This window comes from Acanthopagrus latus, chromosome 23 (assembly GCF_904848185.1).
Source record: "Acanthopagrus latus isolate v.2019 chromosome 23, fAcaLat1.1, whole genome shotgun sequence".
Taxonomy (NCBI): Eukaryota; Metazoa; Chordata; class Actinopteri; order Spariformes; family Sparidae; genus Acanthopagrus; species Acanthopagrus latus.
Window position 1 is genome coordinate 9,953,533 of NC_051061.1, and position 20,943 is coordinate 9,974,475.

A 20,943-nucleotide genomic window follows, 5' to 3' on the forward strand; every position below is an offset into this window, starting at 1 on the left:
TAGCTAATGGTAGAGGTCAGCTGAAAAGCTCTTAGGCTGAGATAAGACCTGTTGTTGCTCACAATTATGTGTATCATATCAAACGAATGGAACTATTTTTGTATAATTATTTTTAATGTATATAACATGATTTCACGAGACTACTTGATCCATTTGCCCAAGAACAGGTAGTCATGGTTTGGTTCAAGCCTGGTGAATGCAGCAGAAGCTAATACTGCCATCTAGTGGAAAGTTAGCCACACACAACATTAAATATGTGAAATTGTGTACAAGCTACACTTCTTACACATAGCCCAATTAAATGTGTATTATTTCTTAAACTCCTTTGCTTAAAGATAGATTGCATGGTGAATTTTTTGCCCTCTCTCTTTTGCATTGACCATACGTAGGGTTACCCCTTAGAAAACTCATGAATTAGTAGCTGACCCCAGGGCAATAACTGATTATGTGCAATAACTTTTAATGTTTTTAGCACTTTATCAATTTTGAGGACTGCTTATCAATTAAAGTTTTATAAGGTATTTTATATGTGATGGTGCTATGATATGAATTGCTACCAAAAAAAAGTTTTGTTGTATTTCAAAATGCAATGACGATTAAGTATCTATCTCCAGTATCTATCTATCAATCCAGTTGGTGTCACTGTTCACAAACAGCTCAGCCTTGATACATTTGTCCCTTTACCAAAGTTAAGTTATGACCTAATTCTAAGTTAAATGGTCAGTATACCCACTTCTTGATCCACCATTGTTTGCCCTTGGTATCCGGGCACTCACAAACAACATTTTAAAGTTTAGGAATGGCTGACTTCTGCCAGGATCCTGTTAATCCTCTGCTTTACTTTAGTTGAACAGCATCACCATTAGTGCCCTTTAGGGCCCTATTGACCCTATTTCTGAGAAAAAAAAAAGAAAAAAAGAAAAAAAAAAGAATATATATATATATATATATATATATATATATATATATATATATATATATATATATATATATATCTATATATATATATATATATACACTATATTACCAAAAGTATTCGCTCACCCATTCAAATGATCAGAATCAGGTGTTCTAATCACTTGGCCTGGCCCCAGGTGTATAAATTCAAGCACTCAGGCATGCAGACTGTGAAACAAGACATTTGTGAAAGAATGGGCCGCTCTCAGGAGCTCAGTGAATTCCAGCGTGGAACTGTCATAGGATGCCACTTGTGCAACAAATCCAGTCGTGAAATTTCCTCGCTCCTAAATATTCCACAGTCAACTGTCAGCTCTATTATAACAAAATGGAAGCGTTTGGGAACAACAGCAACTCAGCCACGAAGTGGTAGGCCACGTAAAGTGACGGAGAGGGGTCAGCGGATGCTGAAGCGCATAGTGCAAAGAGGTCGCTGACTTTCTGCACAGTCAATTGCTAGAGAGCTACAAACTTCATGTGACCTTCAGATTAGCCCAAGTACAGTACGCAGAGAGCTTCATGGAATGGGTTTCCATGGCCGAGCAGCTGCAGCCAAGCCACACATCACCAAGTGCAATGCAAGGCGTCGGATGCAATGGTGTAAAGCACGCCGTCACTGGCCTCTAGAGCAGTGGAGACGCGTTCTCTGGAGTGATGAATCACGCTTTTCCATCTGGCAATCTGATGGACGAGTCTGGGTTTGGAGGTTGCCAGGAGAACGGTACATTTCAGATTGCATTGTGCCAACTGTGAAATTTGGTGGAGGAGGAATTATGGTATGGGGTTGTTTTTCAGGAGCTGGGCTTGGCCCCTTAGTTCCAGTGAAAGGAACATTGAATGCTTCAGGATACCAAAACATTTTGGACAATTCCATGCTCCCAACCTTGTGGGAACAGTTTGGAGCGGGCCCCTTCCTCTTCCAACATGACTGTGCACCAGTGCACAAAGCAAGGTCCATAAAGACGTGGATGACAGAGTCTGGTGTGGATGAACTTGACTGGCCTGCACAGAGTCCTGACCTGAACCCGATAGAACACCTTTGGGATGAATTAGAGCGGAGACTGAGAGCCAGGCCTTCTCGACCAACATCAGTGTGTGACCTCACCAATGCGCTTTTGGAAGAATGGTCAAAAATTCCTATAAACACTCTCCTCAACCTTGTGGACAGTCTTCCCAGAAGAGTTGAAGCTGTAATAGCTGCAAAAGGTGGACCGACATCATATTGAATTCTATGAGTTAGGAATGGGATGGCACTTCAGTTCATAGAATGAGTAAAGGCAGGTGAGCGAATACTTTTGGTAATATAGTGTATATATATATATATATATCCACAATTATCTGATTTGTCCACAGTACTGATGGTGACATGAGTCTGCAGTGTTTTAGTGTTCTGAAGAAAACTTCTTCATACCAGATATCAGATGTTTCACTAACATCCTTTTCCACACCTTCTAACACATCATTTAATTGCCTTGTCTTCTTGTCTGTTGTTGCAGATGTGCTCATTGTTCATAGTTAATATTTTGACAGTGTTGAACAAACTTCAACACTTTTCAGAGCTCAGACTCCTTTCTTTACTTACTGAAACAAGCATGCAGTACTTTTTAACAATGCCATTTCTTTCATTCACAGTGTTTTATTGGACAGATTCTCAGCTGATTAATTCTTTCAATGTTGTATGTCAGTAACTAAGTGCATTCAAATCCAAATAATGAAGTGTATCTTAAACTTTAATTAATTTTTAAAATCTTAATCTTAATTTGAACTGTTAATGACCTTTTCCAGCTCTCAGCCTTATCTCGACCTGGGCTTTGTTTTTATCATCTCAGACGAAACTTGATGTCAGAATAGTTGGAGGTTGAGTGTTTGAGGGAGACTGCATTACATTTTTCAAATGGCATTTGTTACAGATCACATTAGCCCCTTGGCACAAGCCACAGGCAGTTGTTGATAGAAATGCCTGTCAAAAGGAAGGAGAGACTCACAAAGATGCAGAGAGAAGAGTGGGAGGAAGGAAGGAGTGTGAGTGTGTGTCTGAATGTATCAGAGAATCAGAGGAGAGTGAAAGCAACACCGATTAACTCTGAAAGGACAGCCAGACTCGTTTTTCTTGTTTCTGCATATCTCAAGAAGGTAGGACGTTCCCGTGTAAACAGCCAAGCTCAGTGCGCATTCAGCTCAGCACGAGGATAGGTTTCTGTGCCCTGGATTTATACATTCGAGCTGCACTAAAAGGTACAGTGATGCATCTAGATTTTATTTGTTGTCACTGAGTAAACAGTATGTGTGTGAGTGTGCGATGTGTGTGTAGTTGACAGTGGGTTTGAGAGACAGGTACACCTGTCATATGAATGACAGCTGCCAAGTAATATGTCCCTCAGAGGAGACTTTTGAAGCAGCTTCACTTCATCCTAGTACATTAAAAAATTCAATAATTTCTCTGTACAATGTTTTTTTTTGTAAGACAACAGTTTGAAATGGGAAGAATAAAGATGGGAAATAGGAATGGAAAGGATAGTATAAAGCTACAAAGTGTTTGCATAACACAAACTTGTGACTGACTTTTATATCCAGCTACAGGTTCTATCAAGTTTCTGGTGGTTGTGTCAACTGCATACCATACATCTGGTGACAGTGGTTTTTCCTGTCGTGTGTTTCTGTCACTTACGTGCGCGTGTGCGGACAGAATACTCAGCATTCTTACAATCAGCTTGTGGAATGTGACAATATCAAGCTCCCATTTTATCATTTTTATTCAGGTGAAGTCAAGATAAGCTTGTTGGATAAGGTCGATAAAAATCATTCTCATTAAACGATCTTGACCGTCCAGCAAGAAAAGTAAAGACATGTATTTTACTTTAGTATGGAATGTAGGATTCACACTGAGAGCTGATACAGCATGTTCCAAGAAACAGGACATTGAAGTTGTTATACCAGTGCACATTTGGCAGGAAAAAGTTAATCATATTATATATATATATATATAATATGATATATAATATATATATATATATATATATATATATATATATGCTTGATTTTACTGTCTGTGTCCACACACAACAGATGTCCGCACCACCTCCGGTGGTTCCGAGAAAGCATTCAGGGGTCCGCGTCATGCCAACTCCAGGAGAGCAGCCTCCTCCTGGTGGCCTTCCAATCTACAAAGACTCTGGAAAAGGTATATTCATTCAATACGTATTTATATGTTTGAACATGTGCAGTTACAAATACACATTTTCATTCTCTGCGTCTGTTTTTCCTGCTGCTTGGAACTGACCTAATGTTTTTGTGTGTCTTCCTTCTCTCAGTGAACGGTGACACTGGGGAGTCAAATAATACATCTCTACTGAATGCAGCGAGAGAAGTGGTATGTACTTAAATACACGTTATAAATATTCCTTATACACGTGTACAGCATGTGTGGGCAAATGGGTTTATAAATAAGATATCAAAGTCAAATGTGATGAATACCTGTGTAAAGACAAATGATCCCAAATACAGAACCGAACTCAGAATGTGGTGGATAGAAGTTGGTTTATTGAACAAGGCTGAATGTGAATATGATGGTTAGGGTAAGTCCAGCAATGAAGGCAGCAGGAAGTTGTGAGGCTGAGTAGACTGGAACAATTGGGAGTCAGTGGTGCAGAGCTGCAGTCAGGGATAAGGGATCTTGCAGGCAGGCAGGTGGTGATCATAGGAGGTCAAAAATCAAAGTGAGGCAAAAAGAGATAACTTGAATGCACAATTAATAGTGGTCAAGAGGTGCTACTATTACAGAGGCTGACACAACAACAACCGGGCACTTGGTGGAGGAAAGACCAGAGTTTCTGTGCTAAAGGCTTGATGAGTAGATGGATTGCAGGTGGGCAGATAGTCCCAGTCAGAGAGCTGAGAATGAGGATCACCACACCCACTGAACAGACAGCGACATACTCACAGACAGAAGACAAACACAAGAAAAACAAGAGAAGGGAAAAGATGAGGAACGCAAGGACAATCTATTGACATGGCTGTAGTCATGACAGCTGGGCCCATCAAGTTTATCTGCACAGTCAGGACATAAAAATGCAAAAGACAACAGCAGTGATGGTGGGGTGAAGACTGGAAATATTGATCAAAATTAAATTAGCATTATTATTTATTATCAATATTATTTGCATTATTAGATATGTAAAAATTAGCTCTTGAAGCTAGCTGCAAGGTATGAAGACAAAAGCCAGTTCAATATATACATTTAAAGAGCATTTCTTCAATATTAAATAAATAGAGGGTATAAAAATATTTTGATGTGAAATATGTCATGCATATGATACCCAGAATATAAAAAGAAATGTACAGAATGTTAACTTACACAGAATTAGCACATCATTAAGACATTTAGTTACCAATTAACCACAAAGAGTGTTCGTGGGATTATTTTATATTACTTGTTTGTTGTGATGAGTGTTAATTAAACTCTATGGTAATATTTGCTGTGCTTGTCTTAATCAGGAGATTCTGAACCACTGCTTTGATGATGTGGAGCGATTCATGTCACGCTTGCAGCAGACAGCCGAGGCCCAGAGCATTCTCAACCAGAGGGGGAAGAAGACGAGAAGCAGGAAAAGCAAGAAGAAGCAGAACCAAGATGGTAAGAGTATTTTCTTCAATTTTTCTTCTAACCACTGTACATGTCCGATGAAACTTTTTGATGAGTCTGAAGCTATATAGCAAGAAGGTGATGTTTCCTCACCATTGGACACTAAAAATTGCAAATACATGTGAATAAGAATAGAGTGTTAGCGTTTATCTGACTTTGCCCTGCACTCACAACTTGACCGGGGCGTATCCCAGGTTTGTGGCCAGTGCATGCTGGGACAGGTGTGACCCTTGATAAGTCTAAAGTCAATGAATGGATGACTCTGTATTAAAGATTGTAATTACCATTACTCACTAGCAGCCATTGTTTTGCAGGAGTACTTGCTGGGACAGGCTAGAGCAAACACCCCACACCTTCACATGAAGTCTTTATTTTACTCAAGTCCTACTGTTACTCTTTTATATTACTTTTCCTTACTATTATTCTTTCATTTTAACTTTAACTGTTAAAGACATACTATTTAACTTGCATTTGAAAGTTTGCAAATTGTTATAATAATGTATATCAAGTTTACATAATTACAAATGACTGTGAATGTGTGTTGCACATGTTTTTTCTTATGTATCCTAAGTAAGTTGTTTTGATCGCAGCTTTGATTGTGCTCTTCTTTGTGCAGATGATTTGTTGACCATGAAAGCTTGCCCTCCGTCAGAGGAAGAATTTGTGGATATCTTTCAGAAAATCAAGTACTCTCTCAGTCTGCTGGTGAGAATAGACAAGTCACATTTAAGCAATATTTGTTAAAAAGGTTTTACATATAAGTTTTGATAAATCCACTATAAATGCAAATCAATTTTCAATTTTAGGACCGCCTGAAGTCATCCATCACTGACCCTGATGCACCGGACCTGTTGCATCCCATCTTTGTGCCTCTTAAACTGGTGGGCCTGTTATTCACTCGTTTGTCTGTCCCTCTTGCTGTGTGGTATTGACCGAAGTGATACTCTCTTTCTCAGATGGTGAATACCACTGGAGGGCCAGAGTTAGGTGCATCAGTGGTCAGTCCTGCTATGACCAGTGGTGCTGTTTCACTGCTCCAAGAGCACCTGACTGAGGGGGAAAAGGGGCTGTGGACTTCATTAGGGCCCAACTGGACTTCACCCCGGTCTGTGTGTTGTACATGTTTGTATGTGTGTAAATCTCTGTCAGTCTGTCATGTTGCTCTAACAAGATCCTCCTGCCTACTTTCACAGTTCACAGCTTAGTGTGTCTGTTCCACCATACACACCTGTCTTCCTGGATGGGTGGCAGCCTCCTGCCTCTGATTCAACCAGCCAGACTTTGGAGGATCCCATTGAGTCGCAGCACAAACAAGATGCCTTCAGGGAAAGTAGGGCGGCACAAACTCTACAGAACCAACCACGACAGACAGCGGAAGGCCATGCGGAAGACACTGATGAAGTGTAAGCATGTAGACACTGAAGAAAGAAACATGGCAGTATCATCTTTTATAGCAGGAGTGACAAGCCAGCCCAATTCCTAATGGCTTTAACTGGCAGTTTATTGCCCAATAAAATCAGCATGGATGATGAAATGAGAATAAATTATATAAGCATATCTCTTTAGAAACATTACTGATATGTTATACTCTGCATTTTTGTTTTGTTATTTTTATATGTGATGCATGTTTAAAATTACATTTCTATTCCAGAAATGAAAGTAGCCTTCCGCCAGAGGGTGAGAGACTTTACTGCTGCAGTTATGACTTTGTGGCTCGAAACAGCAGTGAGCTCTCTGTGCTACAAGGAGAAACACTAGAGGTACACACCCATAATTAGACTGAGAGGAATCAGAATATGTCACAAAACTCGACTGATTTGTGAGTCATCTTTTGTTCAGGTGATTGAGTCATCAAAACGATGGTGGAAGTGTCGAAATCGCTTTGACCAGATAGGATTTGTCCCCTTTAATATCCTGGAGCCTCTGTCTGCTCTGAATAACACTGGGAGAGACAGTCCAGTGGTACGCAGACAGTCAACGGTAGAGTACCTACACACACGCAACACAGACACACATTTTTTGCTGTTGCCTCAAACATTGGTGGCATTTTCCCTCATGCTGCCTTGCAGTTTTTATTAATTCCAGCTTTTCCACAACAGAGGACGGCCCTTTCCCCTCGGTCAAAGTACTTCTCATATGCTCCACAAAGCCTGACTGGGACCAGTCCGACAAGCCCATTGCGACCACAGAGCATGGTTTTACCTTCAACAACAATGCAGGGAGAGGACAGTGACCGGGGTAACGTGCCTATACATGTTGAATATCAGCCATGGTAAATCACAAAGGGGGACTTGTTAGACTATCAAGAGAGTTCAGAGATCTCAGGAACTTCTTGTGTTAAATTTCTTGGAATCTGCAACCCATAAACTCATCCAAAGACATGACAAATAAGTGGAAAAAAGCTAAATAAACTATAATTGCAACGTGCCATTTGTAGAATATAGATTAAGGCATTTGTGCAAGAATCTGCAAATTAAACAAGTGAAAATTATCTTAAAACAAATCCCCATATCTCACTGAAATGTTTCTTTCTTGGCAATTGTTCTTACTATACATTTATGTATAATGAGAAATTTAAAAATCAGTTGACATTTTGTTGACACGTATCATTAACATTTATTGCATTTAAGTAAATGCAAAACAACTCTGGGGGTGGAGCACTAATGTTGGGAAAACTACATGGTTTTTTGTGTATCATATTTGCAGTCCTAATAATGAATGATGAGCTTCTTCAGCGGCTGGCTGAGAAGAGAGGCTCAGTCCGCAGGGTGGTCCCCCGCACAGCTGACACTTCTGTCCCCCTGAACTATCACTCACCGTCTGCTGAGGTGGAGGCCTGGCTCACCAGCAAGAGCTTCAGTCAGCAGTGAGTGTGCACGGTTGGAGGAGACTCCAGCTCACACTATAGTTCAGTTATACCCAAGCCTCAAGGTCCACAATCACATCTAACATGTCAAACACTGTTTGTGTGCCTAAATGAGCCACTGTATGCATCTGTATTACAAATGTTATAATTGCCACATTATTGCTTTAATGTTTTACTCAATGAAAATGATCTAGGGGCATTATTGACCCTACTGTATCAGGAAATTTAGAGCGAGATGTTATTGGAGATTGCAGTGAGTTGTATGGGGGTGCTTATTGGATGCTTGGGTACTGTCGACATGAAGAACAATGAAGAAAATGAAATCAAAGTCATCTCCATAATGAATTTCATTATACTTGCAGCACATACAGCCTTCAACAGCCACTCCTAGATATTGTTTAGTGGACAACAGTGCCCTCAAATGTCCAAATGTCCTCCATGCCGATGTTTATGTGAATTGAGTTTAACTTAAACACTGGGCCGAGGACATTTAGGGGCATGTTAAAAAGCAACAAGAAAAAAATAAGAAATGAATCCTCAGAGAAGAGAATCTTGGATCATCTTTAATTTATTACAGTTTAAATGACTGGATTCTTCAAAGATAGGTGAACCTTTTAACCATGATAGTTCATTTAAAGCAACATAATGTAACTTCTTTACCTTACAATAACAGCTTCAAAATCATTTGATGGTATGATCACAGCGTTACATGTTTACTCCATAATACAAGTTTTCAATATACTGTAACGTAACATTGTTAGGATGTGATGAGTTTTGTTAGTGGTTAGCACCAACATCAAGTCAGACAAATTGTTACGGACTTGGGATTAGTGTCTAAAACAGTGGTGGTGCACTCAGACACTTGAGGGGTGCCAAATTGCCCAAAATGCCAATATCTACATAATGTTGCTCTACGGTGAAGAGGCACAGACACTGATTTTGTTGCTCTCTTCTCTGTTAGGACGATTCAGAGTCTGGGAATTCTGAATGGAGCTCAGCTGTTTTCCCTGAATAAAGAGGAGCTCCGCGTGGTGTCACCAGAGGAAGGTGCAAGAGTTTACAGCCAAATCCTGATACAGAAGGCCCTCCTGGAGGTTTGTCGACTGTTTGTTTTGGCTGTACTGTGTGTTTTTGTGTGTGTGTTTGGTTGGTCATGCCTGGATCCAGATTTTTTGAGGTGGTTGTTTGCTTAGCCTTGACTGATGCACAGACTTGCGTCATTTTACATTGTTACTGACCTACATTGATTAGACATTATTTACTTTTTGATTTACAAAACTCCAAATCTATATTAACTGAAGTGGACCTTGTTGATCAATAGCTGTGGTGGGTAGATTTTATAGTTAATTACTAAGGAGCCCTCTTGTTGTTGGTCTGGTATTAAACAAATATCATAATGCGCATACAGCACAGACACTGGTTTTATAATGCAACCGAATGACAGCAAAAATAACCGTTTCAAACTAATGGATAAAGACGTTGGGAGGATTCTTTACCAAGGTCAAGGCTGTAGAGGGGTTGTGAAGGGCATGCAGTGAGATAAACCACTAACAACACCTGAGTTGTTTCACAGCATGTTCAGCATGTCTATCGACTGATGTAGAGTATCTCACAGTTTTTCACTCATTACGGTTGCAACAGAAGAGAGGAAACTAAAGTCTCCTGGAGAATGCGGGCATAGATCGCACTACCTCTTGCATGCTAAATGAGCGTTCTCTGCTCAAAGACGAGGTGGCTGAGTGGTTAAGGCGATGGATAGCAACGTAGCTGGTTACTTTGATTGTAGTCTTCACCATGTATGTCACGAATCTCCCAGTGTTAGACCAGCAGGTGCTTAAACGAACGCACTCGTTGCCATGTTAATGTCCGTGTAGCTTTCTGTCGTTCCTCTCTGAGCACTTCCTTCGATAGCTCAGTTGGTAGAGCGGAGGACTGTAGGTGGGTAGAGACAGCGATCCTTAGGTCGTTGGTTCAAATCCGGCTCGAAGGAGGATCTTTTTCTTGGCCTGTATGTAGCTTTTTGCCAATCGGAAAGCAACGTATCTGGTTACTTTGATTGTAGCTCACGGTTTTTCACCCATTACTTTTGCAACAGAAGAGCGGAAACTAAAGTCTCCTGGAGAATGCGGGCATCGATCCCGCTACCTCTCGCATGCTAAGCGAGCGCTCTACCATTTGAGCTAATTCCCCTTGCGGCCCCCCACAAGGCACTGCGATCAGACCTGAGATGGGTTCGAATCCCATCCTCGTCGCACTTGAGGAAACTTTAATCGGCCATCTTCACATGTCAGCAAAATACCAAACCTTAACTGGCATTTAAGCTGTGTTTCTCATGTGGCTTTAAGCAAATGCTCGCTGCATGCTACGTGCTTCGCTCGGGCATGTCCGTCTAGAGGCCCCCTACCCGTCGTCCTCGTCTGTTCGGAATAGAAAGAGTTGAAGGCAGTCTTTTTCAGAGCCGCCTGTTTCGTTGCTTGATTTCTTTGGGGAAAAATTTCAAAGCTCACGGTTTTTCACTCATTACTTTTGCAACAGAAGAGAGGAAACTAAAGTCTCCTGGAGAATGTGGGCATCGATCCCGCTACCTCTCGCACACCGCCTGCTGACACAAACGAGCTCGCAGCTCAACGACGAGGTGGCCGAGTGGTTAAGGCGATGGACTGCTAATCCATTGTGCTCTGCACGCGTGGGTTCGAATCCCATCCTCGTCGCACTTGAGGAATCTTTAATCGGCCGTCTTCACATGTCACCAAACCTTAACTGGCATTTAAGCTGTGTTTCTCATGTGGCTTTAAGCAGATGCCCGCTGCATGCTACGCGCGTCGCTCGGGCATGTCCGCTTAGAGGGCCCCTACCCGTCGTCCTCGTCTGTTCGGAATAGAAAGAGTTGAAGGCAGTCTTTTTCAGAGCCGCCTGTTTCGTTGCTTGAGTTCTTTGGGGAAAAAATTCAAAGCCGTCCCACGTCCGCCGGTGAACGTATTGGCCGAGGACAGTCTTCACCAAGTATGTCACGAAACTCCCAGTGTTAGACCAGCAGGTGCTTAAACGAACGCACTCGTTGCCATGTTAATGTCCGTGTAGCTTTCTGTCGTTCCTCTCTGAGCGCTTCCTTCGATAGCTCAGTTGGTCGAGCGGAGGACTGTAGGTGGGTAGAGACAGCGATCCTTAGGTCGCTGGTTCAAATCCGGCTCGAAGGAGGATCTTTTCCTTGGCCTATGTGTAGCTTTTTGCCAATCGGAAAGCAACGTATCTGGTTACTTTGATTGTAGCTCACGGTTTTTCACCCATTACTTTTGCAACAGAAGAGCGGAAAGTAAAGTCTCCTGGAGAATGCGGGCATCGATCCCGCTACCTCTCGCATGCTAAGCGAGCGCTCTACCATTTGAGCTAATTCCCCTTGCGGCCCCCCACAAGGCACTGCGATCAGACCTGAGATGGGTTCGAATCCCATCCTCGTCGCACTTGAGGAAACTTTAATCGGCCATCTTCACATGTCAGCAAAATACCAAACCTGAACTGGCATTTAAGCTGTGTTTCTCATGTGGCTTTAAGCAAATGCTCGCTGCATGCTACGCGCTTCGCTCGGGCATGTCCGCCTAGAGGGCCCCTACCCGTCGTCCTCGTCTGTTCGGAAAAGAAAGAGTTGAAGGCAGTCTTTTTCAGAGCCGCCTGTTTCGTTGCTTGATTTCTTTGGGGAAAAAATTCAAAGCCGTCCCACGTCCGCCGGTGAACGTATTGGCCGAGGACAGTCTTCACCAAGTATGTCACGAAACTCCCAGTGTTAGACCAGCAGGTGCTTAAACGAACGCACTCGTTGCCATGTTAATGTCCGTGTAGCTTTCTGTCGTTCCTCTCTGAGCGCTTCCTTCGATAGCTCAGTTGGTAGAGCGGAGGACTGTAGGTGGGTAGAGACAGCGATCCTTAGGTCGCTGGTTCAAATCCGGCTCGAAGGAGGATCTTTTCCTTGGCCTATGTGTAGCTTTTTGCCAATCGGAAAGCAACGTATCTGGTTACTTTGATTGTAGCTCACGGTTTTTCACCCATTACTTTTGCAACAGAGGAGCGGAAACTAAAGTCTCCTGGAGAATGCGGGCATCGATCCCGCTACCTCTCGCATGCTAAGCGAGCGCTCTACCATTTGAGCTAATTCCCCTTGCGGCCCCCCACAAGGCACTGCGATCAGACCTGAGATGGGTTCGAATCCCATCCTCGTCGCACTTGAGGAAACTTTAATCGGCCATCTTCACATGTCAGCAAAATACCAAACCTTAACTGGCATTTAAGCTGTGTTTCTCATGTGGCTTTAAGCAAATGCTCGCTGCATGCTACGCGCTTCGCTCGGGCATGTCCGCCTAGAGGGCCCCTACCCGTCGTCCTCGTCTGTTCGGAATAGAAAGAGTTGAAGGCAGTCTTTTTCAGAGCCGCCTGTTTCGTTGCTTGATTTCTTTGGGGAAAAAATTCAAAGCCGTCCCACGTCCGCCGGTGAACGTATTGGCCGAGGACAGTCTTCACCAAGTATGTCACGAAACTCCCAGTGTTAGACCAGCAGGTGCTTAAACGAACGCACTCGTTGCCATGTTAATGTCCGTGTAGCTTTCTGTCGTTCCTCTCTGAGCGCTTCCTTCGATAGCTCAGTTGGTAGAGCGGAGGACTGTAGGTGGGTAGAGACAGCGATCCTTAGGTCGCTGGTTCAAATCCGGCTCGAAGGAGGATCTTTTCCTTGGCCTATGTGTAGCTTTTTGCCAATCGGAAAGCAGCGTATCTGGTTACTTTGATTGTAGCTCACGGTTTTTCACCCATTACTTTTGCAACAGAGGAGCGGAAACTAAAGTCTCCTGGAGAATGCGGGCATCGATCCCGCTACCTCTCGCATGCTAAGCGAGCGCTCTACCATTTGAGCTAATTCCCCTTGCGGCCCCCCACAAGGCACTGCGATCAGACCTGAGATGGGTTCGAATCCCATCCTCGTCGCACTTGAGGAAACTTTAATCGGCCATCTTCACATGTCAGCAAAATACCAAACCTTAACTGGCATTTAAGCTGTGTTTCTCATGTGGCTTTAAGCAAATGCTCGCTGCATGCTACGCGCTTCGCTCGGGCATGTCCGTCTAGAGGCCCCCTACCCGTCGTCCTCGTCTGTTCGGAATAGAAAGAGTTGAAGGCAGTCTTTTTCAGAGCCGCCTGTTTCATTGCTTGATTTCTTTGGGGAAAAATTTCAAAGCTCACGGTTTTTCACTCATTACTTTTGCAACAGAAGAGAGGAAACTAAAGTCTCCTGGAGAATGTGGGCATCGATCCCGCTACCTCTCGCACACCGCCTGCTGACACAAACGAGCTCGCAGCTCAACGACGAGGTGGCCGAGTGGTTAAGGCGATGGACTGCTAATCCATTGTGCTCTGCACGCGTGGGTTCGAATCCCATCCTCGTCGCACTTGAGGAATCTTTAATCGGCCGTCTTCACATGTCACCAAACCTTAACTGGCATTTAAGCTGTGTTTCTCATGTGGCTTTAAGCAGATGCTCGCTGCATGCTACGCGCTTCGCTCGGGCATGTCCGCCTAGAGGGCCCCTACCCGTCGTCCTCGTCTGTTCGGAATAGAAAGAGTTGAAGGCAGTCTTTTTCAGAGCCGCCTGTTTCGTTGCTTGATTTCTTTGGGGAAAAAATTCAAAGCCGTCCCACGTCCGCCGGTGAACGTATTGGCCGAGGACAGTCTTCACCAAGTATGTCACGAAACTCCCAGTGTTAGACCAGCAGGTGCTTAAACGAACGCACTCGTTGCCATGTTAATGTCCGTGTAGCTTTCTGTCGTTCCTCTCTGAGCGCTTCCTTCGATAGCTCAGTTGGTAGAGCGGAGGACTGTAGGTGGGTAGAGACAGCGATCCTTAGGTCGCTGGTTCAAATCCGGCTCGAAGGAGGATCTTTTCCTTGGCCTGTGTGTAGCTTTTTGCCAATCGGAAAGCAACGTATCTGGTTACTTTGATTGTAGCTCACGGTTTTTCACCCATTACTTTTGCAACAGAAGAGCGGAAACTAAAGTCTCCTGGAGAATGCGGGCATCGATCCCGCTACCTCTCGCATGCTAAGCGAGCGCTCTACCATTTGAGCTAATTCCCCTTGCGGCCCCCCACAAGGCACTGCGATCAGACCTGAGATGGGTTCGAATCCCATCCTCGTCGCACTTGAGGAAACTTTAATCGGCCATCTTCACATGTCAGCAAAATACCAAACCTTAACTGGCATTTAAGCTGTGTTTCTCATGTGGCTTTAAGCAAATGCTCGCTGCATGCTACGTGCTTCGCTCGGGCATGTCCGTCTAGAGGCCCCCTACCCGTCGTCCTCGTCTGTTCGGAATAGAAAGAGTTGAAGGCAGTCTTTTTCAGAGCCGCCTGTTTCGTTGCTTGATTTCTTTGGGGAAAAATTTCAAAGCTCACGGTTTTTCACTCATTACTTTTGCAACAGAAGAGAGGAAACTAAAGTCTCCTGGAGAATGTGGGCATCGATCCCGCTACCTCTCGCACACCGCCTGCTGACACAAACAAGCTCGCAGCTCAACGACGAGGTGGCCGAGTGGTTAAGGCGATGGACTGCTAATCCATTGTGCTCTGCACGCGTGGGTTCGAATCCCATCCTCGTCGCACTTGAGGAATCTTTAATCGGCCGTCTTCACATGTCACCAAACCTTAACTGGCATTTAAGCTGTGTTCCTCATGTGGCTTTAAGCAAATGCTCGCTGCATGCTACGCGCTTCGCTCGGGCATGTCCGCCTAGAGGGCCCCTACCCGTCGTCCTCGTCTGTTCGGAATAGAAAGAGTTGAAGCATTCTTTTTCAGAGCCGCCTGTTTCGTTGCTTGATTTCTTTGGGGAAAAAATTCAAAGCCGTCCCACGTCCGCCGGTGAACGTATTGGCCGAGGACAGTCTTCACCAAGTATGTCACGAAACTCCCAGTGTTAGACCAGCAGGTGCTTAAACGAACGCACTCGTTGCCATGTTAATGTCCGTGTAGCTTTCTGTCGTTCCTCTCTGAGCGCTTCCTTCGATAGCTCAGTTGGTAGAGCGGAGGACTGTAGGTGGGTAGAGACAGCGATCCTTAGGTCGCTGGTTCAAATCCGGCTCGAAGGAGGATCTTTTCCTTGGCCTGTGTGTAGCTTTTTGCCAATCGGAAAGCAACGTATCTGGTTACTTTGATTGTAGCTCACGGTTTTTCACCCATTACTTTTGCAACAGAAGAGCGGAAACTAAAGTCTCCTGGAGAATGCGGGCATCGATCCCGCTACCTCTCGCATGCTAAGCGAGCGCTCTACCATTTGAGCTAATTCCCCTTGCGGCCCCCCACAAGGCACTGCGATCAGACCTGAGATGGGTTCGAATCCCATCCTCGTCGCACTTGAGGAAACTTTAATCGGCCATCTTCACATGTCAGCAAAATACCAAACCTGAACTGGCATTTAAGCTGTGTTTCTCATGTGGCTTTAAGCAAATGCTCGCTGCATGCTACGCGCTTCGCTCGGGCATGTCCGCCTAGAGGGCCCCTACCCGTCGTCCTCGTCTGTTCGGAATAGAAAGAGTTGAAGGCAGTCTTTTTCAGAGCCGCCTGTTTCGTTGCTTGATTTCTTTGGGGAAAAATTTCAAAGCTCATGGTTTTTCACTCATTACTTTTGCAACAGAAGAGCGGAAACTAAAGTCTCCTGGAGAATGCGGGCATCGATCCCGCTACCTCTCGCATGCTAAGCGAGCGCTCTACCATTTGAGCTAATTCCCCTTGCGTCCCCCCACAAGGCACTGCGATCAGACCTGAGATGGGTTCGAATCCCATCCTCGTCGCACTTGAGGAAACTTTAATCGGCCATCTTCACATGTCAGCAAAATACCAAACCTTAACTGGCATTTAAGCTGTGTTTCTCATGTGGCTTTAAGCAAATGCTCGCTGCATGCTACGCGCTTCGCTCGGGCATGTCCGTCTAGAGGCCCCCTACCCGTCGTCCTCGTCTGTTCGGAATAGAAAGAGTTGAAGGCAGTCTTTTTCAGAGCCGCCTGTTTCGTTGCTTGATTTCTTTGGGGAAAAATTTCAAAGCTCACGGTTTTTCACTCATTACTTTTGCAACAGAAGAGAGGAAACCAAAGTCTCCTGGAGAATGTGGGCATCGATCCCGCTACCTCTCGCACACCGCCTGCTGACACAAACGAGCTCGCAGCTCAACGACGAGGTGGCCGAGTGGTTAAGGCGATGGACTGCTAATCCATTGTGCTCTGCACGCGTGGGTTCGAATCCCATCCTCGTCGCACTTGAGGAATCTTTAATCGGCCGTCTTCACATGTCACCAAACCTTAACTGGCATTTAAGCTGTGTTTCTCATGTGGCTTTAAGCAGATGCTCGCTGCATGCTACGCGCTTCGCTCGGGCATGTCCGCCTAGAGGGCCCCTACCCGTCGTCCTCGTCTGTTCGGAATAGAAAGAGTTGAAGGCAGTCTTTTTCAGAGCCGCCTGTTTCGTTGCTTGATTTCTTTGGGGAAAAAATTCAAAGCCGTCCCACGTCCGCCGGTGAACGTATTGGCCGAGGACAGTCTTCACCAAGTATGTCACGAAACTCCCAGTGTTAGACCAGCAGGTGCTTAAACGAACGCACTCGTTGCCATGTTAATGTCCGTGTAGCTTTCTGTCGTTCCTCTCTGAGCGCTTCCTTCGATAGCTCAGTTGGTAGAGCGGAGGACTGTAGGTGGGTAGAGACAGCGATCCTTAGGTCGCTGGTTCAAATCCGGCTCGAAGGAGGATCTTTTCCTTGGCCTGTGTGTAGCTTCTTGCCAATCGGAAAGCAACGTATCTGGTTACTTTGATTGTAGCTCACGGTTTTTCACCCATTACTTTTGCAACAGAGGAGCGGAAACTAAAGTCTCCTGGAGAATGCGGGCATCGATCCCGCTACCTCTCGCATGCTAAGCGAGCGCTCTACCATTTGAGCTAATTCCCCTTGCGTCCCCCCACAAGGCACTGCGATCAGACCTGAGATGGGTTCGAATCCCATCCTCGTCGCACTTGAGGAAACTTTAATCGGCCATCTTCACATGTCAGCAAAATACCAAACCTTAACTGGCATTTAAGCTGTGTTTCTCATGTGGCTTTAAGCAAATGCTCGCTGCATGCTACGTGCTTCGCTCGGGCATGTCCGCCTAGAGGCCCCCTACCCGTCGTCCTCGTCTGTTCGGAATAGAAAGAGTTGAAGGCAGTCTTTTTCAGAGCCGCCTGTTTCGTTGCTTGATTTCTTTGGGGAAAAATTTCAAAGCTCACGGTTTTTCACTCATTACTTTTGCAACAGAAGAGAGGAAACTAAAGTCTCCTGGAGAATGTGGGCATCGATCCCGCTACCTCTCGCACACCGCCTGCTGACACAAACGAGCTCGCAGCTCAACGACGAGGTGGCCGAGTGGTTAAGGCGATGGACTGCTAATCCATTGTGCTCTGCACGCGTGGGTTCGAATCCCATCCTCGTCGCACTTGAGGAATCTTTAATCGGCCGTCTTCACATGTCACCAAACCTTAACTGGCATTTAAGCTGTGTTTCTCATGTGGCTTTAAGCAGATGCTCGCTGCATGCTACGCGCTTCGCTCGGGCATGTCCGCCTAGAGGGCCCCTACCCGTCGTCCTCGTCTGTTCGGAATAGAAAGAGTTGAAGGCAGTCTTTTTCAGAGCCGCCTGTTTCGTTGCTTGATTTCTTTGGGGAAAAAATTCAAAGCCGTCCCACGTCCGCCGGTGAACGTATTGGCCGAGGACAGTCTTCACCAAGTATGTCACGAAACTCCCAGTGTTAGACCAGCAGGTGCTTAAACGAACGCACTCGTTGCCATGTTAATGTCCGTGTAGCTTTCTGTCGTTCCTCTCTGAGCGTTTCCTTCGATAGCTCAGTTGGTAGAGCGGAGGACTGTAGGTGAGTAGAGACAGCGATCCTTAGGTCGTTGGTTCAAATCCGGCTCGAAGGAGGATCTTTTCCTTGGCCTGTGTGTAGCTTTTTGCCAATCGGAAAGCAACGTATCTGGTTACTTTGATTGTAGCTCACGGTTTTTCACCCATTACTTTTGCAACAGAAGAGCGGAAACTAAAGTCTCCTGGAGAATGCGGGCATCGATCCCGCTACCTCTCGCATGCTAAGCGAGCGCTCTACCATTTGAGCTAATTCCCCTTGCGGCCCCCCTTAAGGCACTGCGATCAGACCTGAGATGGGTTCGAATCCCATCCTCGTCGCACTTGAGGAAACTTTAATCGGCCATCTTCACATGTCAGCAAAATACCAAACCTGAACTGGCATTTAAGCTGTGTTTCTCATGTGGCTTTAAGCAGATGCTCGCTGCATGCTACGCGCTTCGCTCGGGCATGTCCGCCTAGAGGCCCCCTACCCGTCGTCCTCGTCTGTTCGGAATAGAAAGAGTTGAAGGCAGTCTTTTTCAGAGCCGCCTGTTTCGTTGCTTGATTTCTTTGGGGAAAAAATTCAAAGCCGTCCCACGTCCGCCGGTGAACGTATTGGCCGAGGACAGTCTTCACCAAGTATGTCACGAAACTCCCAGTGTTAGACCAGCAGGTGCTTAAACGAACGCACTCGTTGCCATGTTAATGTCCGTGTAGCTTTCTGTCGTTCCTCTCTGAGCGCTTCCTTCGATAGCTCAGTTGGTAGAGCGGAGGACTGTAGGTGGGTAGAGACAGCGATCCTTAGGTCGCTGGTTCAAATCCGGCTCGAAGGAGGATCTTTTCCTTGGCCTGTGTGTAGCTTTTTGCCAATCGGAAAGCAACGTATCTGGTTACTTTGATTGTAGCTCACGGTTTTTCACCCATTACTTTTGCAACAGAAGAGCGGAAAGTAAAGTCTCCTGGAGAATGCGGGCATCGATCCCACTACCTCTCGCATGCTAAGCGAGCGCTCTCCCATATGATCTAATTCCCCTTGCGGACCCCTCACAAGGCATTGCGATCAGACCTGAGTTGGGTCCAACTGTCTGGGCTTTTTATGCTGGCACCCCGCGTGCTCACACGAACGAGCTCGCCGCTCAAAGACGAGGTGGCCAAGTGGTTAAGGCGATGGACTGCTAATCCATTGTGCTCTGCACGCGTGGGTTCGAATCCCATCCTCGTCGCATTTGGGGAAACTTTAATTGGCCATCTTCACATGTCAGCAAACTACCAAACCCAATGTTAGGCCAGCAGGTGCTTAAATGAACACACTTGTTGCCATGTTACAGTCCGTGTAGCTTTCTGTCGTTCCTTTCTGAGCGCTTCCTTCGATGGCTCAGTTCTTTAGGTTGCTGGTTCAAATCTGGCTCGAAGGAGGGTCTTTTCATTGGCTTCTGTGTAGAGTTTTGCAAATCGGAAAGCAACAGATCTGGTTCCTTGATTTTATCGGGCGCAAGTACGTAACTTGCCTACATCCAGCGGTACACTGAGTGACCGATGTCAGCGTTGGCGAGTATACAGGGCCCTTGAGCTACTTTATTTGCATGTCAGTGAACTACCACACCTTAACAAGTTTTCCCCACCAAAAGGTTTCTTTAATTTGGCTGTGAATTTTCATTTTTTCTCGTGTCCTCCACAGGATGTACGCAAAGCCACAGAGCTAGAGACTGTGATGGAGAAGCAAAAGCTGAAGATTGACCAATAATCAGGGAGTGACACAGTGTGACCTGGACTTCAAACTAATACAGATGCAGCATCAGTGGAGATAAATGTGTTAGTGCACACAGTTCGATGCACAAAGTGACGTTGCAGGTTAATTTAAATCATCCATGCTGTTATGTCTCATATGTGTCACAGAATAATCAACTGGGCAAGCTGAGTAAAGGTGAAACTCACTCACTAATACTAATTGATATTTGGCCTGGCTTGGATCTCCACATGTTTTTAAGACAAATAAGCTTTAAACTAAAGTTATTTTACCATTTGGTGTTCATCATATTTGTACGCTTTAAATATTCCTATTGTCGTTTGTAAGCCGGTATTTGAAACTTGAAACATGACAAGTAACATAAATGCAGTACAATAAACATAATCACACTGATTGTTAGTTTCAAGTGTTAACAGCAATGGACTGAATCTGCTTTTAAGAGCTATAAAGAACTGCATTCTGTTCAAAAATATCTAGGACTTGACAGAACAGTCAGATATTTGATTTTTTTGTGTTAATTGCCTTCTCACAAGACAGTGTTGCATGTTGCAGCCAGATGCCATTTCTGATCAAAACCATAAACTGATATCATAAATATACAAGTTCAGTCCTGACTCCACCTATAGTGTTCTGTGGAGCCTTTAAATGTTTCCTGATTCAATTTTTTTCCTTGTGACTCCCGTTGTTTGGCCATTTTATGACTCACTGTACAATACAGAAATAGATAACAGTACATTGCTGTCAGAGTGCTGGCTTCAATAATGCATTGTGTGTTATTTCTTTTATCATAGATGTGAATTTGCTCCAATTATTCTTTTCATATTCTGACACA

General features: G+C 44.9%; 1 protein-coding gene and 24 non-coding genes across 27 annotated transcripts; 16 read left to right on the forward strand and 9 right to left on the reverse strand.

Moving 5' to 3' along the window:
* The first annotated feature begins 3,094 nt into the window (after positions 1-3,094).
* eps8l1a (eps8 like 1a) lies at positions 3,095-20,924 on the forward strand. Of its 3 annotated transcripts, XM_037090153.1 has the most exons (14): positions 3,095-3,192; positions 4,024-4,138; positions 4,269-4,327; positions 5,452-5,590; positions 6,216-6,304; positions 6,406-6,480; positions 6,556-6,704; positions 6,793-7,002; positions 7,251-7,359; positions 7,439-7,579; positions 7,699-7,837; positions 8,306-8,465; positions 9,427-9,559; positions 20,043-20,924. In XM_037090153.1, the coding sequence occupies exons 2-14, from the start codon at positions 4,024-4,026 to the stop codon at positions 20,106-20,108; spliced, it is 1,584 nt and encodes a 527-aa protein (XP_036946048.1). In that variant the 5' UTR covers positions 3,095-3,192; the 3' UTR covers positions 20,109-20,924. The 3 variants fall into 3 exon arrangements, with proteins under 3 accessions (XP_036946048.1, XP_036946047.1, XP_036946049.1); XM_037090152.1 differs by lacking the exon at positions 20,043-20,924 and having other exon boundaries at positions 9,427-11,222; XM_037090154.1 differs by lacking the exons at positions 3,095-3,192; positions 4,024-4,138; positions 4,269-4,327; positions 20,043-20,924 and adding an exon at positions 4,871-5,049 and having other exon boundaries at positions 9,427-11,222.
* Positions 10,367-10,455, forward strand: trnay-gua. Its single transcript is given in 2 exon segments — positions 10,367-10,403; positions 10,420-10,455. It is a non-coding gene; the product is annotated as a tRNA-Tyr (tRNA).
* Positions 10,583-10,655, reverse strand: trnaa-agc. The gene has a single exon. It is a non-coding gene; the product is annotated as a tRNA-Ala (tRNA).
* Positions 11,095-11,176, forward strand: trnas-gcu. Its single transcript has one exon. It is a non-coding gene; the product is annotated as a tRNA-Ser (tRNA).
* Positions 11,574-11,662, forward strand: trnay-gua. The gene is given in 2 exon segments: positions 11,574-11,610; positions 11,627-11,662. It is a non-coding gene; the product is annotated as a tRNA-Tyr (tRNA).
* trnaa-agc lies at positions 11,790-11,862 on the reverse strand. Its single transcript has one exon. It is a non-coding gene; the product is annotated as a tRNA-Ala (tRNA).
* trnay-gua lies at positions 12,330-12,418 on the forward strand. The gene is given in 2 exon segments: positions 12,330-12,366; positions 12,383-12,418. It is a non-coding gene; the product is annotated as a tRNA-Tyr (tRNA).
* On the reverse strand, positions 12,546-12,618 carry trnaa-agc. Its single transcript has one exon. It is a non-coding gene; the product is annotated as a tRNA-Ala (tRNA).
* trnay-gua lies at positions 13,086-13,174 on the forward strand. The gene is given in 2 exon segments: positions 13,086-13,122; positions 13,139-13,174. It is a non-coding gene; the product is annotated as a tRNA-Tyr (tRNA).
* Positions 13,302-13,374, reverse strand: trnaa-agc. Its single transcript has one exon. It is a non-coding gene; the product is annotated as a tRNA-Ala (tRNA).
* Positions 13,814-13,895, forward strand: trnas-gcu. The gene has a single exon. It is a non-coding gene; the product is annotated as a tRNA-Ser (tRNA).
* trnay-gua lies at positions 14,293-14,381 on the forward strand. Its single transcript is given in 2 exon segments — positions 14,293-14,329; positions 14,346-14,381. It is a non-coding gene; the product is annotated as a tRNA-Tyr (tRNA).
* trnaa-agc lies at positions 14,509-14,581 on the reverse strand. Its single transcript has one exon. It is a non-coding gene; the product is annotated as a tRNA-Ala (tRNA).
* On the forward strand, positions 15,021-15,102 carry trnas-gcu. The gene has a single exon. It is a non-coding gene; the product is annotated as a tRNA-Ser (tRNA).
* trnay-gua lies at positions 15,499-15,587 on the forward strand. Its single transcript is given in 2 exon segments — positions 15,499-15,535; positions 15,552-15,587. It is a non-coding gene; the product is annotated as a tRNA-Tyr (tRNA).
* trnaa-agc lies at positions 15,715-15,787 on the reverse strand. Its single transcript has one exon. It is a non-coding gene; the product is annotated as a tRNA-Ala (tRNA).
* trnaa-agc lies at positions 16,155-16,227 on the reverse strand. Its single transcript has one exon. It is a non-coding gene; the product is annotated as a tRNA-Ala (tRNA).
* On the forward strand, positions 16,667-16,748 carry trnas-gcu. The gene has a single exon. It is a non-coding gene; the product is annotated as a tRNA-Ser (tRNA).
* trnay-gua lies at positions 17,146-17,234 on the forward strand. Its single transcript is given in 2 exon segments — positions 17,146-17,182; positions 17,199-17,234. It is a non-coding gene; the product is annotated as a tRNA-Tyr (tRNA).
* trnaa-agc lies at positions 17,362-17,434 on the reverse strand. The gene has a single exon. It is a non-coding gene; the product is annotated as a tRNA-Ala (tRNA).
* trnas-gcu lies at positions 17,874-17,955 on the forward strand. Its single transcript has one exon. It is a non-coding gene; the product is annotated as a tRNA-Ser (tRNA).
* On the forward strand, positions 18,353-18,441 carry trnay-gua. The gene is given in 2 exon segments: positions 18,353-18,389; positions 18,406-18,441. It is a non-coding gene; the product is annotated as a tRNA-Tyr (tRNA).
* On the reverse strand, positions 18,569-18,641 carry trnaa-agc. Its single transcript has one exon. It is a non-coding gene; the product is annotated as a tRNA-Ala (tRNA).
* On the forward strand, positions 19,109-19,197 carry trnay-gua. The gene is given in 2 exon segments: positions 19,109-19,145; positions 19,162-19,197. It is a non-coding gene; the product is annotated as a tRNA-Tyr (tRNA).
* Positions 19,506-19,587, forward strand: trnas-gcu. The gene has a single exon. It is a non-coding gene; the product is annotated as a tRNA-Ser (tRNA).
* Positions 20,925-20,943: the final 19 nt, after the last annotated feature.